Below are 27,740 nucleotides of genomic sequence, written 5' to 3' on the forward strand. Positions count from 1 at the left end.
TAAAAATCAGTTTAAAAAATGAAAAATCATCTCTTTTATCGAAAATTTTGGTATTAAGCTTCCTGTTAAAGATTTAGATATCAAGATCCAGAAAAGGGCAGTGTTCATGGGTAGTATTAGCTTTATTTAAAGTCAGTTCAGCAGGATAAATCTCTTTAGTGTACATACTGAAGTCGTCATTATTGAGATCCAATATATCATCCAAATATCTAAAAGTGTATACTAAAAATGTTTGTATCAGATGTTGTTTCGATGGGTCTTTGCTGATTTTAGTCATAAATTGTAACTCATAACAATACAGAAACAGGTCCGCAATAAGTGATGCACAGTCAGTCCCCATTGGAATTCCGATAACTTTGACAATATACGGAATCTCCATAGCGAACAAAAATGTTATCTAGTAAGAATTCAAGTGCAGTTATCGTATCAAAGCAGGTTCAATTGACATAGTTCTTTTGTTTGTTGTTACTAAAAAATGTCCTAAATGAGTTTGAACATATATATTCGCGTTCTGACTTTTTAAATGCCCATTTAATTAGGTATGTGAATTTTTTTCTTAATGAGGTTATATAGCAAAGTGGTATATGGGGTAGAAAAAAATCAAAACTTTGAACAGATTCGAAATCACCAATATAATCATGCAATTTATCAAGTACTTCCAACGATTTTTTGACACTCCAAAAGTAATTAATTCCACTATTTTCAAAGGCCTTATTTGAACAATTTATTACCAGGTTTTTGATTGTACCAAGTGTACTAGTAAGTAGAATAGACAGTTTAGTAGTGGATCAATGGCTTGAAGACGAAATAAATCTTTATTTGCAAGGTGTTTTGTGCAGCTTCGGAAGCCAATACATAGTTGGAACTGCCATTGTAGTAGGTTTTGCTTGTAAAGAGGTAGCTAAAAGTTTATGTTTGTTACATATGTCATTTTCCGAAAATGGAGTCAGTTGGAATGTTGGTGAATTGGTGATTTCCGCTTGCAGAACCTCAATGTAAAATTTACGTCAAACAATAATGATATCATTGGCAGCCTTATCAGCCAGGACAAAAACAAATTCCTTGGCGAGTTCTTTTAGCTTATGTTTGATACGAGAAATAGAGCTATTATGGTTGTTGTTAGGAGTAAAATGTTCTTTAAAATATTAAATACGAATATACGGAATTAACTTGTCTTCTCTTTCCGGTTGGTGTCTTGGGCAGTATAGTAAAAATGTTCTGATGATTCTTCTACGCCGCATTCACAATATGGCGCGAGGGATTGACATATGTTATTGCGGTATTTATTTAATCTGCTTTAAACTGTTCTTAGTTCTGACAATATTCTTCATATATGGGGGTTTGGTGTGTCAAGTTGGACAGCCTTCCCAACAATAGGTACCATTTCAAAAAGTTGTCTCCCAGTTTCACCGATTGTCCATCTACTTTGCCTGAGAGAGTATGAACATTAGCTTCTAAGTTTCTTGAAATACATTATATCGAAACAAACCAAGGAAAAGTGCAATTTGTCACGGATAGATACCATTTAGGGATCGACAAAGTACATTGAATAGCCAGGAAAAAGTATTGTGAGTTCGGTATATATATACTTTGAAAAGATTTTCATTAATAAAATAATTCGAATATTTAAGTCAGGTTTTCCAAAGTTTTTGTCCTTTTATTCCAGACTCGAATGGACTTGTGTAACAGTTGAGTTCATAGTCGAAACTTAATTATTGCTTCACATTACGGTGCGAAGCTATAGTTTCATTCGATAGACACGCCGTCTTAAAATTATTACTTAACAAATATTGGTTCTGAATGATTGCCTATGATGTGGCTAAGGTTCTTTTTGCTAGAATGAGATGTACATGTATAACTGGGAACATGTTGCAGGCATGAACATATATTAACGATAAAAAGATAAAAATACATTTACAGTATGGGTAACTGAGTCATGACTCGATCAACAATTATTGCTTCCTGTTGAAAGTCATTGAAGATACTGCAAAGCACTCCGTACCTTTTTTTTATTTAGAAAGGTCAAACTTGTGCGATTATTGGTTTTAATAAAAAAAAATGATTATAGACCATTTTAGCAGTACATAAACAACCAAAAGACTGACTAACAAAGAATCACACCTCAAATAACGAAAGAAAACAATGGTTGCAGAAACAGTCTAAGATAAGTTTAAGACACTTAACAAACAACTCACAAGCATAATCACAAAATCAGTGTAAATTTAATACCACACCAGCCGTCACTAGCAAGTAAAATGAGAAAAATCACAGTCACCAAAAAGGAAGTCGAAAGAATACACTTATTTAAACAGTGTATTCAGAAATCAAACAAGCTGAGTTGAAAAAATGCCAACATCTGTCCATCATTAAGAAAAACGATATAGAAATCCCAAGTTATTTAAGACCGAGCTCACTCAAATGAATTTTATGCATACTATTGGGACATATCAGTTGCTCAAATTTGATGCAGCAACATTGTCAACAACAGACAACGCGCCAAAAGGAAACACCATATCTTCGGGACTCAATTTGTAAATGTTATTCACGATTTGGGTAAGTGCCAATGGCAACCGTCCGACAACAAGTTTACATCTTCATTATAAATTTCGAAAAGACATTTGACACGGTGCCATATAAAGTACTGAATATGCTTTGTTGTAAATTAGAGCAATTCTTGCGATTCAGCTGTACTTGCAGGATTTCCACCACGGGACAATACTAAGGCCAATCATCTTCCTCGTCCATATTATCGACATCATGGATCATGTGAAAACAATAAAGAACATGTATAGTGAACACCTTCACAGAATTCCGGCCAAGACGGACACTTGAATTTCAGTTTCCTACCAAACACAATCTTTACCAAAATTATAAGGGAATCCCAAGTTGTAAGTAAATTATTAACCTTGATAGATCCGCGATGTAGTACGGTATGGTCATTGGATGTGAGGAAGCAAGTTAACTCGTACCATTGTTAACTCGTACCACGTAAACTCGTACCAAAAAAGTTAATTCGTACCAACGTAAACTCGTACCACTGGGAAGTCGTACCAATCAGAACTCGTACCACTGCAAACTCGTACCATTAAAAATATTCAAAAATACGAATGTTTTATGATTTTTTTTTTTGGTAAACTAAATAAAAAAAGTTGAATTACTTGAATTTTATACTAGATTTTAATGAAAACTTAGACAAAAATACGAATGTTTTTATGATTATTTTTTTTTTTAAGCTTTATACAAAAAATTAAAATATCTTTGAATTTTATACCAGATTTTAATGAAAACTTAGACAAAAATACGAATGTAATTTCTTAATTACCATGCTTATACATAAATTAAATGTGACATCGTATCCAGTTAACTTAGACACCTTGATGTTACCACAAGCAGAGACATATAATACATATATGTCTCTGCCACAAGTAAGAACATTAACGGTGAAAAATTTACTGTAGCCGATGCGCATTTCGACAAATAATGTCTATTTAGTGATGCTCGAGGACAATATATTTGAAAAAAAAACCATCTACAAACGTCGTTGAAAGGTGACAAATGAAAAAAAAAACCTAAAGTATGGACTAATCCGGACAAGGAACCATAGCTTTGCACGAGGGATATATATTATAGTAATGTAATATGTTTTCCAAAGTTTAACAACAGCTAATTTCAATCATATAAATAGTATTCTTGTGTTTGTTGACATGTTTCAATGTTCAGGAATTTCTTATTTAATTTTATTTCAATGAGTACGAATATTTTAACCTAGTTTTTTGGGGAAACAGAAATAAAGAGGGAAAATGAAACTGTAGATTATAGTGAAAATCAAATTTATTATGATAAAGTAGAGGCAAAAAAATGAGGTTTTCGAATATCATAAAACCGCAAGAAGATACAAATCAAGGTAAAAACAAAAACTTAGGGAATGAATTTATCGAGACCGGGCGCGTTTGAAATGGCAGGCAACTCTTGCTATGCATGCACGCATCATCCATCAAACGAATCCACACTCATTATCAACCCAGTGGTAGTAATAACATTAACGGTACCTATTTTACTGCACTAGATGCGCATTTCGATAATTAGTGTCTCTTCAATTATGCTTGGGTCCAAAATATTTAAAAATCCAAAACCTAAAATAAACGTTGAAGAGCTGATAAAACAAAAAAGGACCAGAAGTAAATCCAAACCCTTCGGGACTAACAGTCCACCCACCAGCAGAGGTATCAGCTCAGTGGTAAATAATGAGACGACATCGTTGGATACATTCTGTAATTTTCTTTAAAATAAGCAAGGTTTCACATGTTTATACAATAATTTCATAGTGCACTTTAGAAGTCAACTCTTTCAAAAATATCACAAAATGATATTAGAACCATGTAACTACTCAATATAGATAAAAGTACGAAAATTCGTTAAAGCTTTCAAATAAAACAAAATTTCCGACATGTGATATTATATTGTTTCCTAACACACTTTTGCAGAGCTAAACAATAATTCCAATTTTGCTTTTTTATTAAATAAAATGCTCCACAGGGCGCAGCTTGATACGACCGACCACAGAGGTCGAACCCTGAACAGTTGGGGAAAGTATGGACACAACATTCTAAATTGATACAGCTCTGAATTTGATTTGTGATTTAATATTTGACACAGCATAAATTTCTGACACATAATGAATGTGGTCTAAGAACTTAAAAATCAGAAATTAGACATTTACCTATTATGGTCCAATTTTCAAAATCTAAATACATGGTTAGATTCAGCATATTAAAGAACCCCAAGAATTCAATTTTTGATAAAATTAAACAAAAAAAGTGTAATTATGGAGCCTTTTATCCCGGTTTGGACCAACTTGAAAACTGGGCCCAAAATCAACAAGTATTCTGTGAGTATTGCCTGGCAATACATAGTCCACTACCGGTTAAAAATTCATTGTACTGGAACAAAATGCTAACTTGATCTATAACTTGTCATGGTGTAAACTATATAACAAATACCAAGTTAATATCTTCAAGCATGACGAAAAAAAATGTGGAAAATTGATTATTTGAGTGAATTTTCTAAGTCCAAGGACCATAACTCTGCTCAAAATCATCAGACTGGAACAAAATTCGAACTTGATCTGTAACTTGTCATGATATAACTATAAACCAATTATCAAATCAATATCTTCAAGCATTACAAAAATAAGAGCGGAAAACTGATTATTTGAGTGAATTTTCTAAGTTCAAGGACCATAACTCTGCACAAAATCGTCAGACCGGAACAAAATTAGAACTTGATCTGTAACTTGTCATAATTGAACAATACACCAAATATCAAATCAATATCTTTAAGCAGGAAGAAAAAAAAATGTGTAAAACTGATTTGCCGGACTGACGGACGGACAGACAGACAAGACAGACAGACAGACAGACAGACAGACAGACAGACAGACAGACAGACAAACAGACAGACCTAAAGTCCCCATCGACTTCGTCGGTAGGGGACTAAAAATATATATACACGGTTAGCTTCAGCATATCAAAGAACTTCAAGAATGCAATTTTTGTTAAAAACTAAGTTTAATTTTTTATCCTTCGGACCTCATTGTGGAACAATATAAAAACGGGGCCCAAAATAAAAAAATATAAATACACGTTAAGATTCAGCATTTTAGAGAACCTCAAGAATTCAAGACTTTGAATTAAACCCCATTGAAATTGGTTAAGAAATAATCAATTTATACAAAGTATTAGAAAATTATTGTTTTGGCCCCTTTTTCCTAAACGGTTAAGCCATAACACCCAAAATCAATCCCAACCTTCCTTTTTTTGGTATTGCACCTTGTGGTACTCAAGTTATTGTCCGGAACCAGAAAATCCTTATTTTGTTGGGCCCTTTTTGGCCCCTAATTCCGAAACGGTTTGGGTTATTACCCTCAAAATCAATCCAAACCTTTCTTTTGAGGTATGGAACCTTGAGGTACAATTTCATAGAAATACATGCATACACTTATACACAAGTTATTGTCCTGAAACAAGAAAAATGCTTGTTTTTGGCCCCGAATTCCTAAACAGTTAGGACAATAACCCCAAAATTAATCACAACCTTCCTTTCTTGGAATGGAACCTTGTGGTATAATTTCAAAGAAAAAAAAATCATATAAAAATAACAATTGAATAAAAATTTAACGATGTTACAAAATTTTATTCAAGTTACAAAATCACTTATCAAACTAAAGCCTCATTTTTTTCGAAGACAAGCACGGTAACACATTTTGTTATTTTGTATGTTTTTAAATATCTCATTTTGCCCTATATCAAAACTCAAAATCATAAAAAACGACATCCCTTATGCAGTCGACTTCAGCGCTTTTGTCAACGTCAAATTATAACTATGTGACGGAAATAACATAACAATTCATTTCAATTCAATATTTTAATTTCGTCTAACCTTATGCATACACTTATACAATACAATATAAGATTACATAAGATACATTTTTTACACATATTGACATAAGCCAATCTGTATAGAATTATGAGAGACGATAACAACTAAAACAACATGTATATATATACATTAACAATTAAACATGAATGAAAAAAATATACAGCATAATTGTGATGTTATTTACAGTATAAACACCCCCCTCTCTCTCCCACGTCTAAATTTGCAAAAGCACTTCTTTCACTAAAAGTCATCAATAGTTTACAGTAGGTTTCAACAATATAATCCTGGTTAAAAATAGTATAAGTTCTCAACTTGTTTCGCCCATTACCTCGTCTGGAAGAGGATGAATAAACAATGCTTTTCCATTCATCAATATATTTATCAAACATTTTTGACACGACTGTATCAACAAAAAGATTTTTATTAACATTAGTGTTGGTATTGCAAAAGTCAACCAACTCAAGTTCAGTGGACTGTTTTTTAACCATGACATTTTAATTTTTGACAATTTTATGCTTAAGACTGACCTCATCTGCCCATATAAATAGTTTCTTATTCGTACGATCTGGCTCCATGTTTAGTAATCTATGACAGTGTCTTGCAATTACCTTCCATTGTGTATGATAAATTGGAATCCACCCCATGTCTCCCATGACAGATGCGTTGGGTGTGTATTTACCTACACCAAGGTAAAATCTACAAGCTCTCGTCGGAATCGGTTTAATATGAAAAATTCTTGCAGCCCCATTTTGCGGCGCCATATTCAACAATAGGACTTAAGCGAAAGAGTGTGTCCTCTCTGTGATTCGATGGACATCGGTGACGAATACCACTCTATTATGTCATGTATCTATTTTAATAATGCTAGAAAAAATCTGCTTACCCCATTTTGTCATGAAAATGTAAACATTTAAAAGTTTGAACAACTATGTAATCATATTAGATAAACTTACTGTGTAAATGTATTAAGAACGTCCACGAGAAGGTCGTTCCTCCATGTTAGAAATTTTTAGTGTTTATTATATGATGTAATTCACACATGCACTATATATTTGTATATTGTCAATATGTATATGTTCTCTGTAACATTTTGTTTTATGATAATAAAGAGTTCATTCATTCATTTGAATCTCTATTGAGAAAGCTTTGTTCAAAAGATACAATAACTGATTTCATATTTTTTTTAATTCCAATTGAAAAGTGGTGATAATGGACTGCTTCTCTTCCACATCTCTATAACCGATAGTCTCGGTCTGAGAATTACAACGGTCTCATTTTGATCAAATCACATGAATGCAAAATTTCAAAAATTTCCACGGCCCTCTTATTACCAGTGACTTCACATTATTTTACATTTTTCGCCTCTTTTCTGCATCTCTGCTTCATAAACTTCAACCTCTTTAATGTACGACAATGGAGGCCAACGATGTTCTTCAACATGATCTTTGTTCTCTCCTGTTAACTTGGAAAAGTCTTGTCTCTTTTCAAAAGCTATGTAGTTGGAAGAAATGAAATGTAAACACCACCCAGCTAACTGATTAGCGTTGAAAGCCTGAAATAAATTAAATTACCAGTATATAGATATAGGAAGATGTGGTATGAGTGCCAATGAGACAACTCTCCATCCAAGTTACAATTTATAAAAGTAAACCATTATAGGTCAAGGTACGGCCTTCAACACGGAGCATTGGCTCACACCGAACAGCAAGCTATAAAGGGCCCCAAAAAATTACTAGTGTAAAACCATTTAAACGGAAAAACCAACGGTCTAATCTATATAAAAACGAGAAACGAGAAACACGTATGAACTACATAAACAGACGACAACTACTGTAATCGCATATTCAACTTGAACTGTCTTAACTAAGATGCACCTGATACCATAAAATTCCTCGGTTACAATGCTTTATTTAACAACAAATTGATTTTTCGAATATATAAAAAAATGGCTACACGTGATGCCACAATTCATTTGTTTGGTGTCAAAAAATGTGTTGACTGACAAACTGTAAACCAACTTATTTTCGCTGATACTTTATTTCGCGTTTAGCTCTTTCTAGCCCACTTCGCAATCACATCAATTTTCCTAATGTATCAATGAAAGAGTTACCTGTGCTGTGAACAATAGACCAATCACATCAATCTCTGATGTATCAATGGAAGAGTTACCTGTGCTGTGAGCAATAGACCAATCACATCAATCTCTCAATGAAAGAGTTACATGTGCTGTGAGCAATAGAATCTCTGATGAATCAATGGAAGACTTACCTGTGCTGTGAGCAATAGACCAATCACATCAATCTCTGCTTTTTCAATCCGTTTTGTGACACTTTTATCCACCTCTTTTGTTATATATAATTCACACAGATCAACTAATCGAGACTGTCCGTATTCATCTGCCAATACCATAATACCAACAGAATCAGTTTCTTCGATTGGAGCATGGTCTGTATACATGTATTCCAACAATGCAATAAAACATTCCACTGATGTGTTTGGTATTTTCACCTTAAATAAGTAAGAAGATGACATAAAACCAGTCATACTACACAACATCATGGGAAAAAACTTGAAGATAGGAAAAAAATTGTAAATGAAGATTAAGCAACTTACACCCTTATATATGAAATTCAAATGTTATACCAGTATTGTTGCTCATGACCAATGAACGACAATTAGCATGTTGTGTAAGGTTATATAATAAGAATGGGATTGTGGCTACGAATAATGATCTATAATATAACATTACATGAAAATCTGTTACATAGATATTCCTTGACGATCAACGGAAACATGATGGCGTTTTTAAAACTTTCGAAAAGATGATTTCGACTTTACCCGCAAGAAACCTTATAGTTTAGGAGTTTCCTTGAATGTAAAAAACCCTCTATGATGGAAACCATGTCAGAATATCGTATCAAATGAGACATATGTACACTTTATGAATGTGCTGCTGGAAATTTACTGGATAAATATTGAAAGTTCCCTTGACACTTTTACCTTAAAGATATTAAGAAATCTTATTTTGTTTGTGGTTACTTTCTAGGTTAAAGTTTAGTGGCATAGATGGTATCAACATATAACTAAACCAAAACCAAAATTATGCTGAAAGTTAAGCTATGTACTGTCTTCCATATACAAATTAATTCATTTGTTTCTACCTCTTTGAATCATTGACAAGGGCTGATTATAATTTTGAATTCCTTCGCAGATATTTGAATACTCGAAACCTAGTGCCGTTTTGCCATCAGTTCCCGCATAAGTTGATCCCTTTGTTCAATAACACAATATTTTCTCACTTTGCGACTTCGTCAGATTTTCTTATTCATCCTCACTGTGTTGTTTTTCATTCGATAATTTAACAGTTTTTTTTCTATTTTATGATAAATTCGAGTTGAAACTTATGTGTCGTTACTTTTGTTGACTTATATATATGAAAAATTAAATTACCTCTGTTAATGTTTCAGTGTCACTTTCCACAAATTTTCCACCAAACATAGCTGCCATAACAGAACATCTGGCACACAGTACCACTTTACTGGCATAAATACTCTGATCTAAAATACAAATGGTTTTGACACAACCCAATCACGTTTAAATATTACCTTATTTAAGCATAAAATATACGATATTCTTCATATTTGAAGAGATATTTTACAATAAATCGTACAGAAAATTACCTCAGGTAATATTAATTGAATGTTCTCTTTATTCTCAAAATATAAAAATAAGAAGATGTGGTATGATTTCCAATGAAACAACTCTCCTCCAGAGACCAAAATGACATAGAAGCTTACAGCTATAGGTCACCGTACGGATTTCAACAATGAGCAAAAACCCATTCCGCATAGTCAGCTATAAAAGTCCCCGAAATGTCAAATGTAAAACAATTCAAACGAGAAAACTAACGGCCTGATTTATGTACAAAATAATGAACGAAAAACAAATATGATATACAGAAACAAACGGCAACCACTGAATTACAGGCTCCTGGCTTGGGACAGGCACATACAGAATGTGGCGAGTTTAAAGCAGTTTGTTTTCGCTAAACCCTCCCCTAATCTGGGACAGTGGTGTAGCAGTACAATATAAGAACAAACTATAAAACCCATCAGATCGATACAAAGCAGAAACACATCTAACAAAAACAGACCGGACGTGGCAGGGTATTTATACATCCCCACAACAAAAAAGACACTTAAGTACAGATCTGAGAGTACTCGCAGTTACTGACAGCTAGTTCAAAGCCAATAACAACTAACAAAATATCATACATCTAAGACTAAAATATCAATCAGTACACATCCAACATCCAATGTATTTAGTGTAAAGACGTCATTATAGTAAAACAGCCAGTGAAAATCATGACCCTGTGCAACGCCAAGATACAGGTATCAACAGATTGTACAGCCATGAATGTACATATGTATGTAAAAATAATAATAGCCGTATTGCCGTTCACACTTAAAATGAAGAAAACTTTATTTTCAAATTTTAAGTATGACATACATGTCTTGTATATCAACATATATCAGAGATTTCTTTGTGGAATTAATCGTTGCCACATGCATGCATAGTTCAAGTCACTGATTCGATGGCTTTTTTACAAGACTAGCAGTGGCGGATCCAGAAATTTTCATAAGTGGGGGCCCGCTCCAGTCATGCTTCAGTGATTCCCTATATAATCAACCAATTTTTTCCCACAAAAGGGGGGGGGGGGGGGGGCGGGCCTCCTGAGCCCCCTCTAAATCCGCCTCTGACTAGTGTGAAGAAAGTTGTCTCTTTGTTAAGGGCAGTAGTCAGTTAAAAACGTTAATTACTTCGAAAATCTTTTCAGAAATTTAATTATGCATAAGAGTTACCTTCGACCCTAAATATGACATCACAGAAAGATGGTTGGTTAAAAAACAAGGATTTCATTTCCTTTCCAGTCTCATCGTTGAGATAAGTACCAATACTCGGATTCAGAAAGTCTTCCTCATTCTCAATGTTTCTGCAAATAGTTTCCAGCATTGACAGTTTGAATATTTTTGCAACTCGACATAGTTCCTGTAATTCTGGCAAATCCTCATTAATTTCTGGAATCTTTGGAACACCTAAACATTAATAAAATAATTCAATGAAATGTATGTCTTAGAAGAAATCGATTCCAAATTTTTATTTTATTGGTGAATGATACATTCTACAAGGTCTGTCATTTAAACTTTATATTGTACACGCATCAACAATCGAGTGTAACAGATTTATGACATTTATAGCCTTGCTGCAAAAGTTTTTAATCTGAGACTTTAATTGCAACACAAGCATTTCGAAACAACTGAGAAATATGCACTCTAAATAGCTACAAGAAAGAGCAAACCGTAAAGTCATCATCATTGAAAGGGAAAATAACTATTTAAAAAAGGGAAAGTAATTTCGTCATCAATTTAGGTCTAAAATTAATCCTCGAAAAATTCCATTATTGAAAAAAAAATCACTAATAATGTTGGATTTAGTGAGAGCCAGTAGAGATTGTAACGTTAAAAAAATTGGATAGTCATATAAATATCTTCAAGTATTGTCGAAAATATCTTATAACTGTGTTTCTTTGGGTCTTTATGAAGTTCAGACATAAATTTTAGCAAGCTGGTTTCTCAATTAAACAAGAATATACCACTGTGTCTAAACTACCCCGGCAAAAAATGTTTGGACTCGATAGTATCTAATGTCCGGTACGGTGACGGAAAATCAACAGACAGAGAAAAGGTAGAATTTCTATTTATTTATTTGTTTTTTAATGACATTGAAGAATAAACATACACATATAACTATTTTCGATTGTGTGATGTAATATTTTCTACAACCGTTCTAGACTAATGGAGAAATAAGTAAAAAGGCACATGAAAATGGTGAATTGAGTGAACCTTGCTACGAATTTGTTTAATTTCTTTTTAAATTGTGCACATTGTACGGAAAGAAAAGTACGGAAAGAAAGATATTAACACAGAGATTGCATGGCTAGTCACTATGAGCACCTCAATATTTGCATTTCTGTGCATGGAACGGAAGAAATGGGTCATGTCAAAATGGAAGGACCCTGTTTCGTCAATGTTGTTTATTATACAAGGACCCTGTTTTGTCTCAGTATAGGACCCGGTTTTGTTTTGTTTTGAAACCACAAATTTATGAAAAGCTACGTTAGCACGGATCTAGACATTGCCCATCGGAAGAAATTAAATATTTGAGTCAAAAAGATGTTATACAGATGTAATTGCAATACAAACATGTGTTAAAATATATTTCAAACGGGAACTTTTCGAAATAGGGAGTAGACATTTTTGAATGCTATACGTATACCTTATTGATCTTATCTTCGAACTAAGTTTAAATGGAAATAAATACTTTATATCATGTACTTACATTAATTCCTTATGATAGAAAAAAGAAGATGTGGTGTGATTGCCAATGAGACAGCTCGTCACAAGAGATCAAATGACACAGAAATTAACAACTGTAGGTCGCCGTACGGCCTTCAACAGTGAACAAAGCTCATACAACATAGTCAGCTATAAAAGGCCCCGAAATGACAAGTGTAAAACAATTCAAACGAGGAAACTAACGGCCTAGTTTATGTACAAAAAAATGAACGAAAAACAAATATGTAACAGCAACAAACGACAACCACTGAAATACAGGCTCCTGGCTTGGAACTGGTAAATATATTCAGAATGTGACGGGGTTAAACATCTTAGCGGGATCCCAACCCTCCCCTAACCTGGGAAATTGGTGTAACAGTACAACATAAGAACGAACTATAAAAATCAGTTGAAAAAGGCTTAAGTCATCAGATGGATACAAATAGAAATACATCTCAAAAATGTTTGTTTGTTTTCTATACTACTGTAATGATGTAAAAATAAGAAGATGTGGAATGATTGTGTTACCATATCAATTTATCAAAAGAGTAAGGATAGTATGCTTTACTACACTATACGCTATGTTTACAATATATTTACTCATTCGTTCATGACGGACAGTGAGAGAAAAAACTCCGTTTTGATGGCCGTACTTTGACCTATAATGGTTTACTTTTACAAATTGTGACTTGGATGGAGAGTTGTCTCATTGGCACTCATACCACATCTTCTTATATCTATTAGAACGTTTTGGATATCTCAAATCAAAATGGTTGCCTTTCGAACATGTATTTTATGTCCGCTTCGAAATACACAAGTTCTAAACTTCCCCATTAGAAACAAAATAATTCTATCATGCCATGCTCTACGCTCATTTTAACATAGGTAGGCATTATATTTGTCAATATTTTATACCTGGCTAACGCTTGGTTTAAAAATTTTAATAAATATAATGCCTTCCTATGTTAAAATGAGCATTGAGCATGGCATGAAAGAATAATTTCTTTTTATAAATAAAAGTTGCATGGTTTGCAACATTATAACGTCCAATATGTTCGTCTTCGTCTTCGTAGAACAACCTAATTGGCAATTTAGCCGGTGAAAAATGACAATGAGACAGCTTTCCATCAGAGACCAAATGACGTAAAAGTTAACAAATATAGAACACCGTATGGCATCCAACAATGAAAAACGCCCATACGGCATAGCAAGCTAAAAAAGGCCCCGAAATGAAAACTGTAAAAAAAAACTTATGTGAAAACTAACGACCTAGATTTATGTACAAAATAAAAAACGAATAACAAATACATGTATGATATACAGCAACAAAAGACAACAACCGATTTACAGGCTCCTAGATTCGCCCCCCCCCCCCCCCCCACGCTCCCCCTAAAAAAAAACAAGAAAAAAACTGGTATAACAGCACAACATATGAACAAACTATAAAATTCAGTGAGTTGAAAAACGGCTTAACTCATTTGATTACAGAGCCCCTATAGTAAATATGCGATTGGCGGCTGTCTCTGTTTTTTCGTCTTTTATTAAATTTTATGATGGTATACGATATAGTTACATTATATCAGTGGCGGATCCAGGGGAGTAGAGGGAGAACGCCGAACCCCCCCCCCCCCCCCTTTTGGTGGCTAGAAATAATTATTTTAACATGTTTTTTACGATTTATATATGATTTTTTATTTAGCATAAAATCGTTAGAAAAAAGTTCCCCTTGCTACGCTCAGCGGTATAAAATCCGTTTATGAATACGCCCCTTTAAAAAATCATGGCCTCGGTCCGCCCTTGCATATTGACAATTTTAAACTTGACCAAATTGCTTCAATTGTAGAACATTTGTCAATGTACGATAATCATTATACAATGAAGAGATAAACCTATATATAATAGTTGTACTATATAGGGCAGTTGTTAACAACTTGATACTAGTGCATTAAAGAATTTGTAAATGTTAAAAAAAAAAGAAAAGAAAAAGAGTGATAAAACATCGTTTATTTATAAAAATCACTAATCAAATGATCATTATTGTAATTTCCGGATGGCCTAAGACTTTTATACTAATTTATACTTAGCATTATTGTAACAAGGAGGGGTAAACAGATTTTTAACGCACTATTATTGTGATCCTTTGCGCCGCATGGAAATTCCTTTTCTTGGGCGATTCTGCATGCACATACATTTGTCTTATTCTCTTGCTTTATAATGAACGTTTAGTTTCAGAATATTTATTTTCAAACGATTATACTGTCTTCCCTTTAACTAGAGCGGACACTAAGATAACCATCTTGTTGCCCCAGAAAATCCCATATCAAATGTGCGTCCTTAAATTTTCAAAGCCGTACACTAATTAACACTTAAATTTGCATAGATGATATAAAAAAATCTAATTCCGTTTCAAAACCTTCATTTCTTTTTAATTTTTCCTTTTTTTTTTTATACAAAACAAAATTGAAATTTGCTTTGTTCTAATATAGCAGGAATTCAAGTGTTTACGGATTCAAAAAGGTTATAAGTCATCCTCTGAAAGAAAATGTTTTTCAACGATCCCTCAAACTGCTGTTGAACGCCATATTTTAATTTTTCGTCATGCGATTATGCATTATTTTCTATGACAAAACCGGTTCTGCTTTGTGAAATTTAAGGACAAAACCGGGTCGTACACATTGACAAAACCGGGTGCTTCAATTTTGACATGACCCACTTCTTTCATTCCATGCACAGACATGCAAATATTGAGGCGATCATAGTGAAAAGTCTTGACATCTCCGTGTTAATATCTTTCTTTCCGTACCTTTCTTTCCATACAATGTGCTCAATTTAAAGAGAAATTAAACAAATTCGATGTAGGGTTCAATCAATTCACCATTTTGATGTGCCTTTTTACTTATTTCTCCATAAATCTAGAACGGTGGTAGAAAATATTACATCACACTATCGAAAATAGTTATATGTGTATGTATATTCTTCAATATCATTAAAACAACATATAAATAAACAGAATTTCTACATTTCTCTGTCTGTTGATTGTCCGTCACCGTACCGGACATTAGATACTATTGAGTCCAAACATTTTTCGCCGGGGTAGTTTAGATACAGTGTATACGGTAACGTAAAAAAAAAAGGTTGGTTGTAATTATAAAACTGAATACTTTAGATTGTACTTTATTTACCTGTGTATATGTACTTTATTTACCTGTGTATATGAATTCTAGAACCCGTGCAAATGTTTTAGCAGTAATGTTTGCACTTATTTCAACCGTTATCATTGTTTTGTTATCCTCTTCAGTTAAATAAACTGCTGCAATGCCTTCTATTCTACCAGAATTTAACTCTTCATGAGATATTTGTTTATTGTCAACATTTTTAATCTGATTCTAAAAAAAGAAAATCAAAGCATAATATAATTTTTGATTATTTTGCATAATAACATTCTAATCTGTCAAACCAATGCCAAAATATTATAAAATAAGTCCTCAACAATATTGAAATTTCAGTTATGCAGAATAGTTGATATAACGCATATATTAAAGAATAAATTACCCATAAGAGACCCTAAAACTATTCTCTAAATCTGAAACAAGAATCATTATATATCTGATAATTTCTCAGCTGGAATCAGTTTATACATACTGTTGTATTGACAATATTAATTGGATGTAAGTTGTTTTTAAAAATGAGCGAAATTCACCAGCTCTGAATCTACTGTTATACATTAATTATTTCTTATATACTTACAATTTTACTATTTGGTAGTCCCAAGATTTGACAAAAGTATTTGGATGCAGAGCATAAAACAAGTTTATGTGCCTTAAGTTTTTGTTGTCCGTCTTCCAATAAAAAAGTAACATCTGAAAATTTTGGATCCTCTAATATTTTCTGCCAATCTTCTGCAAACGTCGAAGTTTCTATTTCTATCCAAGGAGCCTTTCCTTCAATAAAGCAAATTAAATGTAGACCAAACTTACTATAAATGATTTGAAAATTGAAATAAAAATGCAAATGTCATATACTAAACTTTATAAAAAGAAAAGCATAAAAAAACACATCTAACCCAAATGGAAACAGATTAAAATAACGTAAACGTTATAAAAAGTACATTACACAGTCAAGAAAGAAACAAATGGAAATTGATCATCTGACCTCCTTACCGATGGCATTACTGGTGAGGGAATGAGGGATCATTAGACTGACCTACCTATGACGTCAATGGAGATATAAGATCATTTGACTTTCCTGCTGGGGGCATCTCTGGATTAATGGGATCATCTGACTTACCTACCGATAGCATCACTGCGGATATATCTGGCTTACCTGCTGGATATATCACTGGAGAGATGTATCATCTGAATTACATACCGATAGAATCAATTGGAATATTTGATCATCTGACTTACCTATCGATATCAGCAATGGGGATATTCGATCATCTGACATACCTATCGATATCATCAGTTGGGGAAATAAGATCATCTGACTTGCCTATCGATATCATCAATGGGGATATTCTATCATCTGACTTACCTATCGATATCATCAGTGGGGAAATAAGATCATCTAACTGACCTTCTGATAGCATCAATGGGAATATCGGATAATCTAGCTTACCTAATGATAGCATCAATAGTGATATCATATGATCTAACTTAGAGATATAAAATCATCTGACCTTCCTACTGATGACATCAATGGGAATATAATATCATCTGATTAACCTACCGGTACCTTCAATGGGGATATAAGATCATTTGACTTGCCTATCGATAGTATCAATTGTGAAATAAGATCATCTGACTTGTCTACCGATAGCATCAATTGTGGTATAAGATCATTTGACTTGCCTATCGATAGCATCAATTGTGATATAAGATCATTTGACTTGCCTATCGATAGCATCAATTGTGATATAAGATCATTTGACTTGCCTATAGATAGCATCAATATGGATATACGATCATTTGGCTTACCAGTTGGAGGCATCACTGGAGGGATGGGATCATCTGGTTTCTTTTTCTTGAAAATTCCAAATGGCGACTTTGTTTTTTTCTTTTTTGTGCTTCCCACTATTCCGCATCGAATCTGACGGGAAAAAAATACGTCAGTTATATAATTTTTTTAAAATTTTGTCAGACATTGACGTTAGGCTACTTAGTTCGGCACAAGTTCCAAGGATTTGATGAATATGAATTTACTAGTAAATGCATTTTTACACTGAGACATCCAATTTCACAGAACGCATCTTTAATGACCACCAACGAACTGGGTGTTCCTTTACAAAATATAGTTATTGGTGAAAAGGTTTTATCTATACAATTTGAAATAAATACGTAGATAAATCTTTCATATATTTTTTTTAAATCATATTGCTCATATTAAGTAACCACAATTATGAGAAGTTAGACCGATGTGCCCGAAAACTTAGTAGTTAAACATTGGCAGATTTCAAGGAAATGATCGTTAGATTCTGTATGTACATATTAAATAGTTTTGTTAGTTTTCACAATCAGTGTGCACCAATTATTAATGTGTTAAGAAAATCAGTGTGATAGGACTTTAATGCATTTTCCGCGATTAATAATGACAGTTCGACAACATGTATTTGCGCTTAATTTTTACATAACTTGTTTGTTATACAGATACTTTTAAATTGTATACATAGATTATATGTTCAAAATAACTTTGATAAGTATCATTACTAACTATGGAATTTTAAAACCTTTATGAGATATGGTGTGATTGCCATTAAAACAACTATCCATAAAAACTAATGGCAATGACGTGTAAGGCCTTCAACAATGAGCAAAATCCATACCGTACAGTAAGCTATACACGACTCCGGTATGTATGAAGACAAAAAATAATTCAAAAATGAAACAAACGGACTAATTTATACAACAAAAACAATGAATAAAAAAGATATAGCTGACTGAAACTAACGAAAACCACTGATTACAGATTCCTGGCTTGCGATATGCACATACATAATGTGGCGGGGTTTAACATGTTTAACTTGAGACAGCAGCAATAACACGCAATGAAAAAACAAACTGTAAGCATCAGTTTTAAAAGGACTTGACTCCTCATATATGTACTAAGCACCACAAAAAAATATACCAAAACAAGATAAACGACATAACGCACTGATCTAAAAGCTAGTTCAAAGCCCAACCATTTTGAACTACTAGTAATAAATAAAAACCATGTTCTCCCAGACAGTTGTTTTCATTTTCCTTTTATTTTGTTTTCCCCTAGTACGACTCTGCGTATTTGTTAATATGTAGTTTATAAACATTTTCATGAATTTATTATTCTATTTCTGATACTATTTGTTGTTAACTTGTGACTACCTTTTTTTTAGTAAACACTGTTCTGTTAATTGTTCTTATTTCAGTTTACGTGGATGCATCAATAGAATGTTTTCTGTTCTTTTTTTATTTGATTTTTTAATAATGATTACCACCTATTCAAAATCATCATATTAATCTAAGGTCGCCTATAGAAAAGAATAAATAAGATATAAAATGTTATGTATATATGTCAACTTACTGCGCTATCAAAACAGGGTGTCAAACCATCTTGTGTTAGTGCACTGGTCTCATAATATACTAATCCAGCTTCTTTTGCAATTTTTTCTATTTCAGTGCGCGAAATACATGCATCTGGATTTGAAGTACGCAAATCTGTAAATATGAAAATTATTGCAGAAACTTAAAAACAATTTAAACTTAAAAAACTTCGGTTAATATTATACTAATACATCAAATATTCTTAATACTAGCCAATCACACAAATACAATAAGCTTTATTAATATCTTTAAAAATTAATTCTGTCTTTTGACCTTTGTACTCTGACACAATGTACTGCACACAATACATGAAAAGAAAAACAAGAGAAAAACAAACCAAATGAAACAAAATTTGATCTTGTAAAACATGCAGCAATATTATAAAAGTGACTGGGTTAGGAAAATGAGGTTAGGTTGATAAGAAAAGACTGGTCTTAAGTCTTTTTTTGTTAACCATTGGTTGTGCGCACGGTTGCCATATAATTTTTTCCAGCATTAGATTGGAAAATCATTAACAAAACAATAATAATTCAAGTTTCGGCTTTTTTAAGTTACCGATTCTTTAGAATTGATTGTGCTGTTACAAATGTTGATTTTAAGGCTGATTTAAAAAACTAGGTCATAAAAATTTGAGGTTCTTTAAATATGACCAAACGAGAGAAAAAAAAATAATTACGCAGAATGCAAAAAAGAAGGAAAAAGAAAAATACACGTACTTTTATTCTTGGCCACTTTTAATTTAGTAAAACATATCTTACAGACTGGACGGGAAGGGACTTGGTACAGCGAGGTCAAAAGCTATCAATATGTATGCTCTTTTAAACTACCCACAACATCATAGTTTCCAACAAAGTTAAAAACAATTTGGACTATCCGAGCTTTTAAACGATAAATTCAGAAACATGCATTCTGACGAACAGAATTGCATTTTTCGAGGAAAAGCCTATATGCTAAATTCTGGTTAAAAGTAAACTTTCTAAATGATGTCATACATTTTATCTGGGGTTGAATAATGAAGGAGTTTGCTAACCTGACTTGCAACCGACCAGAACTCTTGGACAGTCTGGTATGAAATGATCTATTTCTGGTATCCACTTTTCTGTTATGTTTTCTAGCGAATCTCTTCCACAAATGGAAAAACAAAGCAGAAGTATATCTGTTTGTGGATAAGACAGAGGACGAAGTCGATCATAATCCTCCTGAAAAAATTATATTAAACCAATTAGTAATGAATCTCAAGAACACAGAATACGCAAAATACAATGCATCCAGTTGAAATTTCAAAGTATACTTTGAAGTATCATTCGAACCGGTAAGAAGCTTTTAGAGCAAGGATAAAATATCCTGAATCGTCAATTTTATCAAAACATTTACTACACTTTTATCACGTAAAGAAGATTCAACAATGTGAGAGCATTATTTCACCTGCAGAAATCAAATTCAGATTTTTTTTCTCATTTCAGTTTTATGGTAATATTATTTATATAGCTCAAAATTTAAGAATTGTCATGTTTAATGTGTACGCTTAAAAAAGAGGGACGAAAGATACCAGAGGGACAGTCAAACTCATAGATCGAAAACAAACTGACAACGCCATGGCCAAAAATAAAAAGACAAACAGACAAATTATAGTACAGATGACACAACATACAAAACTAAAGACTAAGCAACACGAACCCCACCAAAAACTGGGGGTGATCTCAGGTGCTCCGGAAGGGTAAGCAGATCCTGCTCCACATGTGGCACCCGTCGTGTTGATTATGTTATTACAAATCCGGTAAATAGTCTTAATTCGGTAAGTCACATTCGTGAAAAGGGAAGGGTATTGTAGTTACGACATAAGGAACATATCCGATATCATCTGTGAAACGGTTATTCCATAACGGTCAACCAACTCGTGATGGCGTCCGTAAAATTTACGAAGGGATGATTTCAACTTCACCATTTGGAACTCTTGGCTTAATAGCTTCCTTGTGAGCAGCAATCCTCTATCAAGGAAATCATGATAGGAAACACAAGCCCGGGAATATCGTATCAATTGGGAGATATATACTCCGTATGCAGGCGCTGCTGGAATGTTGCTACATAGAAATGGAAAGTTCACAATTGGGAAGCTGAAATCATCTCTTTTGTCGTAAAGTTTTGTTTTCAACCGACCCTCATTGTCAATTTCTTGAGGCAGACTTAACTGTATCTGTAGTATCCTTTATCTCTAGTTCGATGGGATAGATTCGTTCAACATAGTCACCAAATTTTGTATTATTTAGTGAGAGAACATCATCTTTATAGCGGAACGTAGAGTTAAAGGATATTGCTAACTTCTAATCTTTCTTCCTAAGAAGTTCCTGTATGAAGTCAGCCTCATAATAATAAAGAAACAAGTCGGCAAGAAGAGGGGCACAATTGGTTTTCCATTGGAATTCCGACAGTCTGTTGAAAAACACGTCCTCCAAACGTAACAAATATGTTGTCAATCAAGAAATCAAGCATCTTGATAATGTCAGTTTCAGAGAATTTTTTGTTTGAATCAGAGTGATTCTTTACAAAGTAGGATTTATCCCTCCCCAAGACAAGATACTTGTATCTACGTTCGCCATTCTTTTTAATGAAACAAAGTAATACCAACTCTTTCAATTTGTCTTTTAGTTTGGAATGGGGAATACTTGTGTAAAGTGTAGAAAAGTCAAATGTTTTAATACTATTGCAAGATGAGAGAGTCTTAGATTGTATGTACTCTAAAAGATCTTTGGAATTTTTTAGTATCCACATCTGATTCACGCCACCTCTAGAATAGGCAGTTTCACAATAACTTTGGAGCCCGGCTTTGACTGCTGATAAAATAGATGTTAATAATTTAGAAAGAGGTTTCGTGGAGCACTTGGAAGACCCAGCAATATACCGTTGTTTGTAAGGACACTTATGTAGTTTAGGTATCCAATACAGTGATGGAAGATCCAGTTCTTCATCTTTGGATGAAATTCCAAAGGAACATAGAACAGACCTATGATTATCCAGGATTTCCTCTTTGGTAAGTGTCGTGAGGGTATATGATGAGTTTCCAAGTGAATTGTCAATACCTAATTCATTTATCAAGCAGTTTATGTAATGATATTTACACACAAAAACGATGTTGTTTGGGGCTTTATCTGCGGGGACAACAACATATTTGTCATGGAGGTAGGACAAGTGTTTTGCAACATTTGGGTCTTTAAAAATTGATGTAGCGTGGGTACTGATATGCCCATTTAGTTTCTTAATTCGGATTTGTATCAACGACCTCACAGCCTTAATCCATTCGGAAAGAGTATCTACGTCTTCTTTCTCGCGTTTAGCCCATTGCCTGGCATAATCCTCGACTGAATCCATCAGTATTTTGAAGTTGTATTTCCAATTGATGGATTTAGGCTCACGATATTTCGGACCTTTGGATAACAAATTTCGCAGGGAAGTGTTATTGACAATGTTGAGGTCTCCGGTAATAACGTGGCCAGCCGGATTATATGTGAATTTGGAACTAGCACAGGTGCAATCAGGAGGTTTAGACTTGAAGTCGTCAATGTTGAGATCTTAATTCTTAACTTAAGAATAGATTCAATGATGACAAGACCGTACATTCCTGTACAATTTACTGAATATATGACATCTACTCTGAAGTGAAACGATTGCTCGAATTTACTGAAAGCTCAAAATATTTAACATTTTGAGCTTTCAGTAAATTCGAGCAATCGTTTTTTGTTTGTGTTCGTGTTATCTTTTAATATGTCGTTATGATGGAGCTATGTGCTTTTCCTGATCTTTTATATGTCGTTACGATAGAGCTAATTACCTTTCCTGATCTTTTATACCGTTACGATAGAGCTAATTGCCTTTCCTGATCTTTTATACCGTTACGATAGAGCTAATTGCCTTTCCTGATCTTTTATACCGTTACGATAGAGCTAATTGCCTTTCCTGGTCTTTTATATGTCGTTACGATAGAGCTAATTGCCTTTCCTGATCTTTTATACCGTTACGATAGAGCTAATTGCCTTTCCTGATCTTTTATACCGTTACGATAGAGCTAATTGCCTTTCCTGATCTTTTATACCGTTACGATAGAGCTAATTGCCTTTCCTGATCTTTTATACCGTTACGATAGAGCTAATTGCCTTTCCTGATCTTTTATATGTCGTTACGATAGAGCTAATTGCCTTTCCTGATCTTTTATACCGTTACGATAGAGCTAATTGCCTTTCCTGATCTTTTATACCGTTACGATAGAGCTAATTGCCTTTCCTGATCTTTTATACCGTTATGATAGAGTTAATTGCCTTTCGTGATCTTTTATACCGTTACGATAGAGCTAATTGCCTTTCCTGAGCAAAGTTTTATTGCATATTGTGCTTTGCACGATTGATTATTCCACTGATCGAAATTTAAAAAGGAAGGTTTGAGATTGCAAAAATCTAGTACTTAACTTGTGCGGAGACCGGATTTTCGTCAGTTGTTGCCTTTTGGTTTTGTTATTTCGATATTTACTGTTGATGGTAGATCGGTGACAGTTTTTGATTGATTTATCAACCTTATTTATACTGGGTGATTTAAAGGTTGATAAATTGTATAGATACCAGTTTATAAGTGGAGACTGATAATTGACTTCGTGGTGTCTTACTTTTATTTGTCTTTGGGTACTGTCACATAGACGTATACGCATCATTTATTTTTATTCCTACATTTTATATATTAAGCTTCTTCATTGAAGGTATGGGCAAGACTTCACTATTATTTGTTAAAACTAGATGAAGAGAAACCTCTAAATTACAGAAACATATGACAAAAATGAAATATGAAAAATACAGACCTGACCAGCAGTATCCCACAGCGCGACGCAAATAGGTTTTCCGTCGATTAAAACATTTGCACAGTAGTTGTCAAAAACTGTTGGCACGTACTCACTCGGGAAAGAATTTGTTGTATATGATATCAAAAGACAACTTTTACCAACACCACCATCTCCTAGAACTAGTAGTTTTATATTCTGCATTTCGATCTGTAAAAAAACGTAATAAGATTAAAGATCGCAAGCCTAAACGAGGAAACTTTTATTAGAACACAGACATAAGCAGTATTTTACCATGCTGATTACTTATTTTACAATGACTTACACATCATATCGATAACGGTTCTACATAACCCTACCCATAGGCATCAATCATTTTGTACTTTGTTTGAGAGATGTTTCTTTATCAGGACCGAGGCTCAAATCATGTAATCTGACGTGCTTTTTCGCACTTGCTGTTGGACCACAAAAAATCTACAAAAAGGCCATCAGTCGTCGACTAAATCCTGTATTAGGGACTTGCTGGTGAGTCTCAAAAAATGAAGCCAGACGTCAGACCAATTTCAGACTAATGTCATGGATCTTTGATATATCAAACCTAGATGGTTATCAAAGGTTTCTGTCCCCTGCTTGCATGCTTTCTTTTCTTTGATTTTTGTATGAAGATACCAAGAGAGGGGAATAATACAAAATATAAATCAAAGGACAAACAAAATCATGATTTTTTTTTTATAAAAGACTAATGATAGCATAGTAAACACTGAAAAGAATAAGAAACACAAACTTTGCATAACACGAGGCTAATAACGGGTGTTCCAGAAGGAAATCTATTAAATCCACTTGTCATGCTACTTTTGTGTAGGCAATCATGCTTTTGGGGATTCCGTGTTATTGATTGATTGATTGTTTGCCTATCCTCAAGTGTCAAATATTTCATGAAAATTTATGAAGAGGAAAAAAGAACTTGTGCGTAATATAAAGCAAATTATAGGATGTTATTAACTTATTTCTCACATAATAATATATTCCTTCGTAGTAGATACGCCCATATTTGCAAATTTCTCACATAATCATTTTCCATTTGTAGTATTTATAGGTGCCATACCTCACTAACATATTCCTTCGTAGTAGAGGTGCCCTACGTACATTTGTTATTTCTCACATAATCATGTTCCTTCGTAGTATAGGTGCTCTACATAAGGTATTTATCACAAAATCATATGCCTAAATAGTAAAGGTGCTCTTCATAACGAATAGAAGACAATTTGCTTGTACAAAGAAGAGAGCTCAATTGATAGATTTAGAAGACTCCTCGTAAATTTGCAAACTTCAACTACAATTGCGGTGTAACATAATTTCAAGAGGAATTAAGATCCATTACACTTTTGATTGACGAGGTACAGAATTGCGAATTGTAGCTGATATTTATCCTCCCCTACTTCCACTCTATCGTAAAAATCAATGTACGCCATAGTAACTTTATTATGGTTACACAACGCATAGGGTAAGTCTATATCGATTTTCGAAAATAATAATATTTTTAATTGGCTGTTTGATTAGTGTAAGGTCTTACCTGTAGTACTCGTTGATATAGAGCAAATTTTCTGCATAAATCTCAAGTTTATAAATTATATATACCCTAGGATTCTAATAATAGTTTTCACTCATGAATGATCTAGTTTTGACAACCAATGATAAGTATTCTATAAATAGACAATAAAATAAACTGTATTTAAAGCCAGTGAATCAGATAATAGACACCAGTTAAAATAAAATAAGAAATATGCCACAAAGTCAAATGAATGAAAAGATTTATTCAGGAACATATATTAGACATATGATCTTTTGTGTCTGATAACAAAGAAACATTTGAACTTCAGTCTAAGCCTTATGTATGTCTTGAATCACAGTCGCTTGAATTTTAGTGATAAAAATTTGAAAAAAAAATAGTAATATATATATATATATAATACACTATTTTTTAAATTTTTTTTTCATATTTTTATCACTAAAATTCAAGCGACTGTGCTCGAATCAATATATATTTTAAAATAGAATCAGTTAACTAATGTGAAGGCTGCTTGCTCAGATTTTTGAAGAACAATTTTGATGTGAAGAATTGTCGTCAAACAGCACGATTGTTTATGAAGATAAAGGGAGTTGGGATATGTACAGTTAGTCTTCAGATCTGCCATTAAAAACTCAATTAGTTTATCATTAGTGTTTGGTTTTTTTTATTGAATTTTCTTCGTTGCTACCTGGTAGATATTACTTATAATATTTCTTCACTATTGGAGTTGTTTGGAGATCCAGCCGAAAGGTGTCCGCAAATGACGAAAGTTATATGATGATGAACGTATATATTGGTTGATTGTTTGGAGATGCAGCCGAAAGGTGTCCGCAAATGACACAAGTTATATGATGATGAACGTCTATATACAGTATTGGTTGATTGTTTGCAGGCACAATTAGATAATATATTTGATATACATGTATGTTTAATATTAGTGTTTCCTTACATTTGACTCTGGGATATATTTCATTTCTTTTTCCAAAGCAAGAAAGCGGAAAGCCGAAAACGCTAGGCGTAAACCATTTCTCGTTTTCGTATTTTTTGTCTATAGGCGAATTCGCGTAATCACGAACACTATATAAGCTCATATAGGACCTCCCGAAAATATAATTTGAATTCGAGATCAGAAATTCAAATAAACTGCTGCGCAATGATACGTCCTTCTTTTGCAAATTGAAATTGTTGCAAGAAAAAAAAGTATAATATTAAAAATAAGTTTGATGAGCCCTGTAGAAAAAAATGCTTGAGGATATCCTTAGGCATATGAATATTTCTTAAAATATGATATTGGAACATACTCTAGAGCAAAATCAAAAGGGGGAATAAAGTGACCAATCCCACTTGAGCTAGAGCGTGACGTGTGAAAATTTGACAGTTAAACTCTGGTCAGGAATAAAATACATGTAATAGAAAATTTCAAAATAACAACCACTTTCACAAATTACAACAGTTTTGTAAAGTTTCAAGTAAATGTATCAAAGCATACTCAAATTAGTGTACAACATGTGAACAAATCAACTTAAATCAGACAGTTAAAAGTCCCGTAACTATGGAATGACAAATCAGAAAATATTTAAAATAAAAAGGAAGTTTCCTGAAATAAATCACAATGACAAAAGAAAAGTTTTTAGTAAATCAATTAAGCATATACTATGTGGTATATGAGAAAAAAATCCCATCATCTAAAGGTCAAAGCAGTTACTTTGGAACGACAAATAATAAAAAATAACGCCACGAAGCTTTCTTTCAGTGTCAACCCCAACAACATCGTAAAGTTTTTAGTAAATTGATATCAGCAAACTCTAGTCCAAAAAGTGACACATTCCCACATACAATTAACTGATTGTCCCCTAAAGTAAGTGAAACATGAAACATATCCCCTTTTTGGTAGTGTACATATACAATTTCAAACAAACTGATCAGTCAAAATGAAGTCTAGT

The 27,740-nt window shown here is 33.3% G+C and overlaps 1 protein-coding gene across 2 annotated transcripts; it reads right to left on the reverse strand.

The window, feature by feature from the left end:
- Positions 1-6,408: 6,408 nt before the first annotated feature.
- Positions 6,409-25,923, reverse strand: LOC127728585 (rho-related protein racA-like). 2 transcript variants are annotated; one of them, XM_052236104.1, is made up of 11 exons: positions 25,801-25,923; positions 24,249-24,437; positions 20,439-20,607; positions 19,389-19,522; positions 17,810-17,921; positions 16,581-16,774; positions 16,039-16,219; positions 11,301-11,534; positions 9,889-9,995; positions 8,707-8,946; positions 6,409-7,990 (listed from the first exon to the last, which is right to left on the reverse strand). In XM_052236104.1, the coding sequence occupies exons 2-11, from the start codon at positions 24,429-24,431 to the stop codon at positions 7,778-7,780; spliced, it is 1,767 nt and encodes a 588-aa protein (XP_052092064.1). In that variant the 5' UTR covers positions 24,432-24,437; positions 25,801-25,923; the 3' UTR covers positions 6,409-7,777. The 2 variants fall into 2 exon arrangements, with proteins under 2 accessions (XP_052092064.1, XP_052092063.1); XM_052236103.1 differs by lacking the exon at positions 25,801-25,923 and adding an exon at positions 25,333-25,674.
- Between the last annotated feature and the right edge of the window lie 1,817 nt (positions 25,924-27,740).

The sequence above is a fragment of the Mytilus californianus genome, unplaced genomic scaffold, assembly GCF_021869535.1.
Source record: "Mytilus californianus isolate M0D057914Y unplaced genomic scaffold, xbMytCali1.0.p SCAF_2, whole genome shotgun sequence".
Classification (NCBI taxonomy): domain Eukaryota; kingdom Metazoa; phylum Mollusca; class Bivalvia; order Mytilida; family Mytilidae; genus Mytilus; species Mytilus californianus.

Bases quoted from the DNA above. Each gene is read 5' to 3' on its own strand.
- LOC127728585 (XM_052236104.1), bottom strand. From the start codon at position 24,431: ATGCAGAATATAAAACTACTAGTTCTAGGAGATGGTGGTGTTGGTAAA. The intron at 17,922-19,388 runs GTAAGTTGACAT...TTTTCCCGTCAG, and splicing joins CACCCTGTTTTGATAGCGCA to ATTCGATGCGGAATAGTGGG. The intron at 8,947-9,888 runs GTAATTTAATTT...TACTTATTTAAG, and splicing joins ACACTGAAACATTAACAGAG to GTGAAAATACCAAACACATC.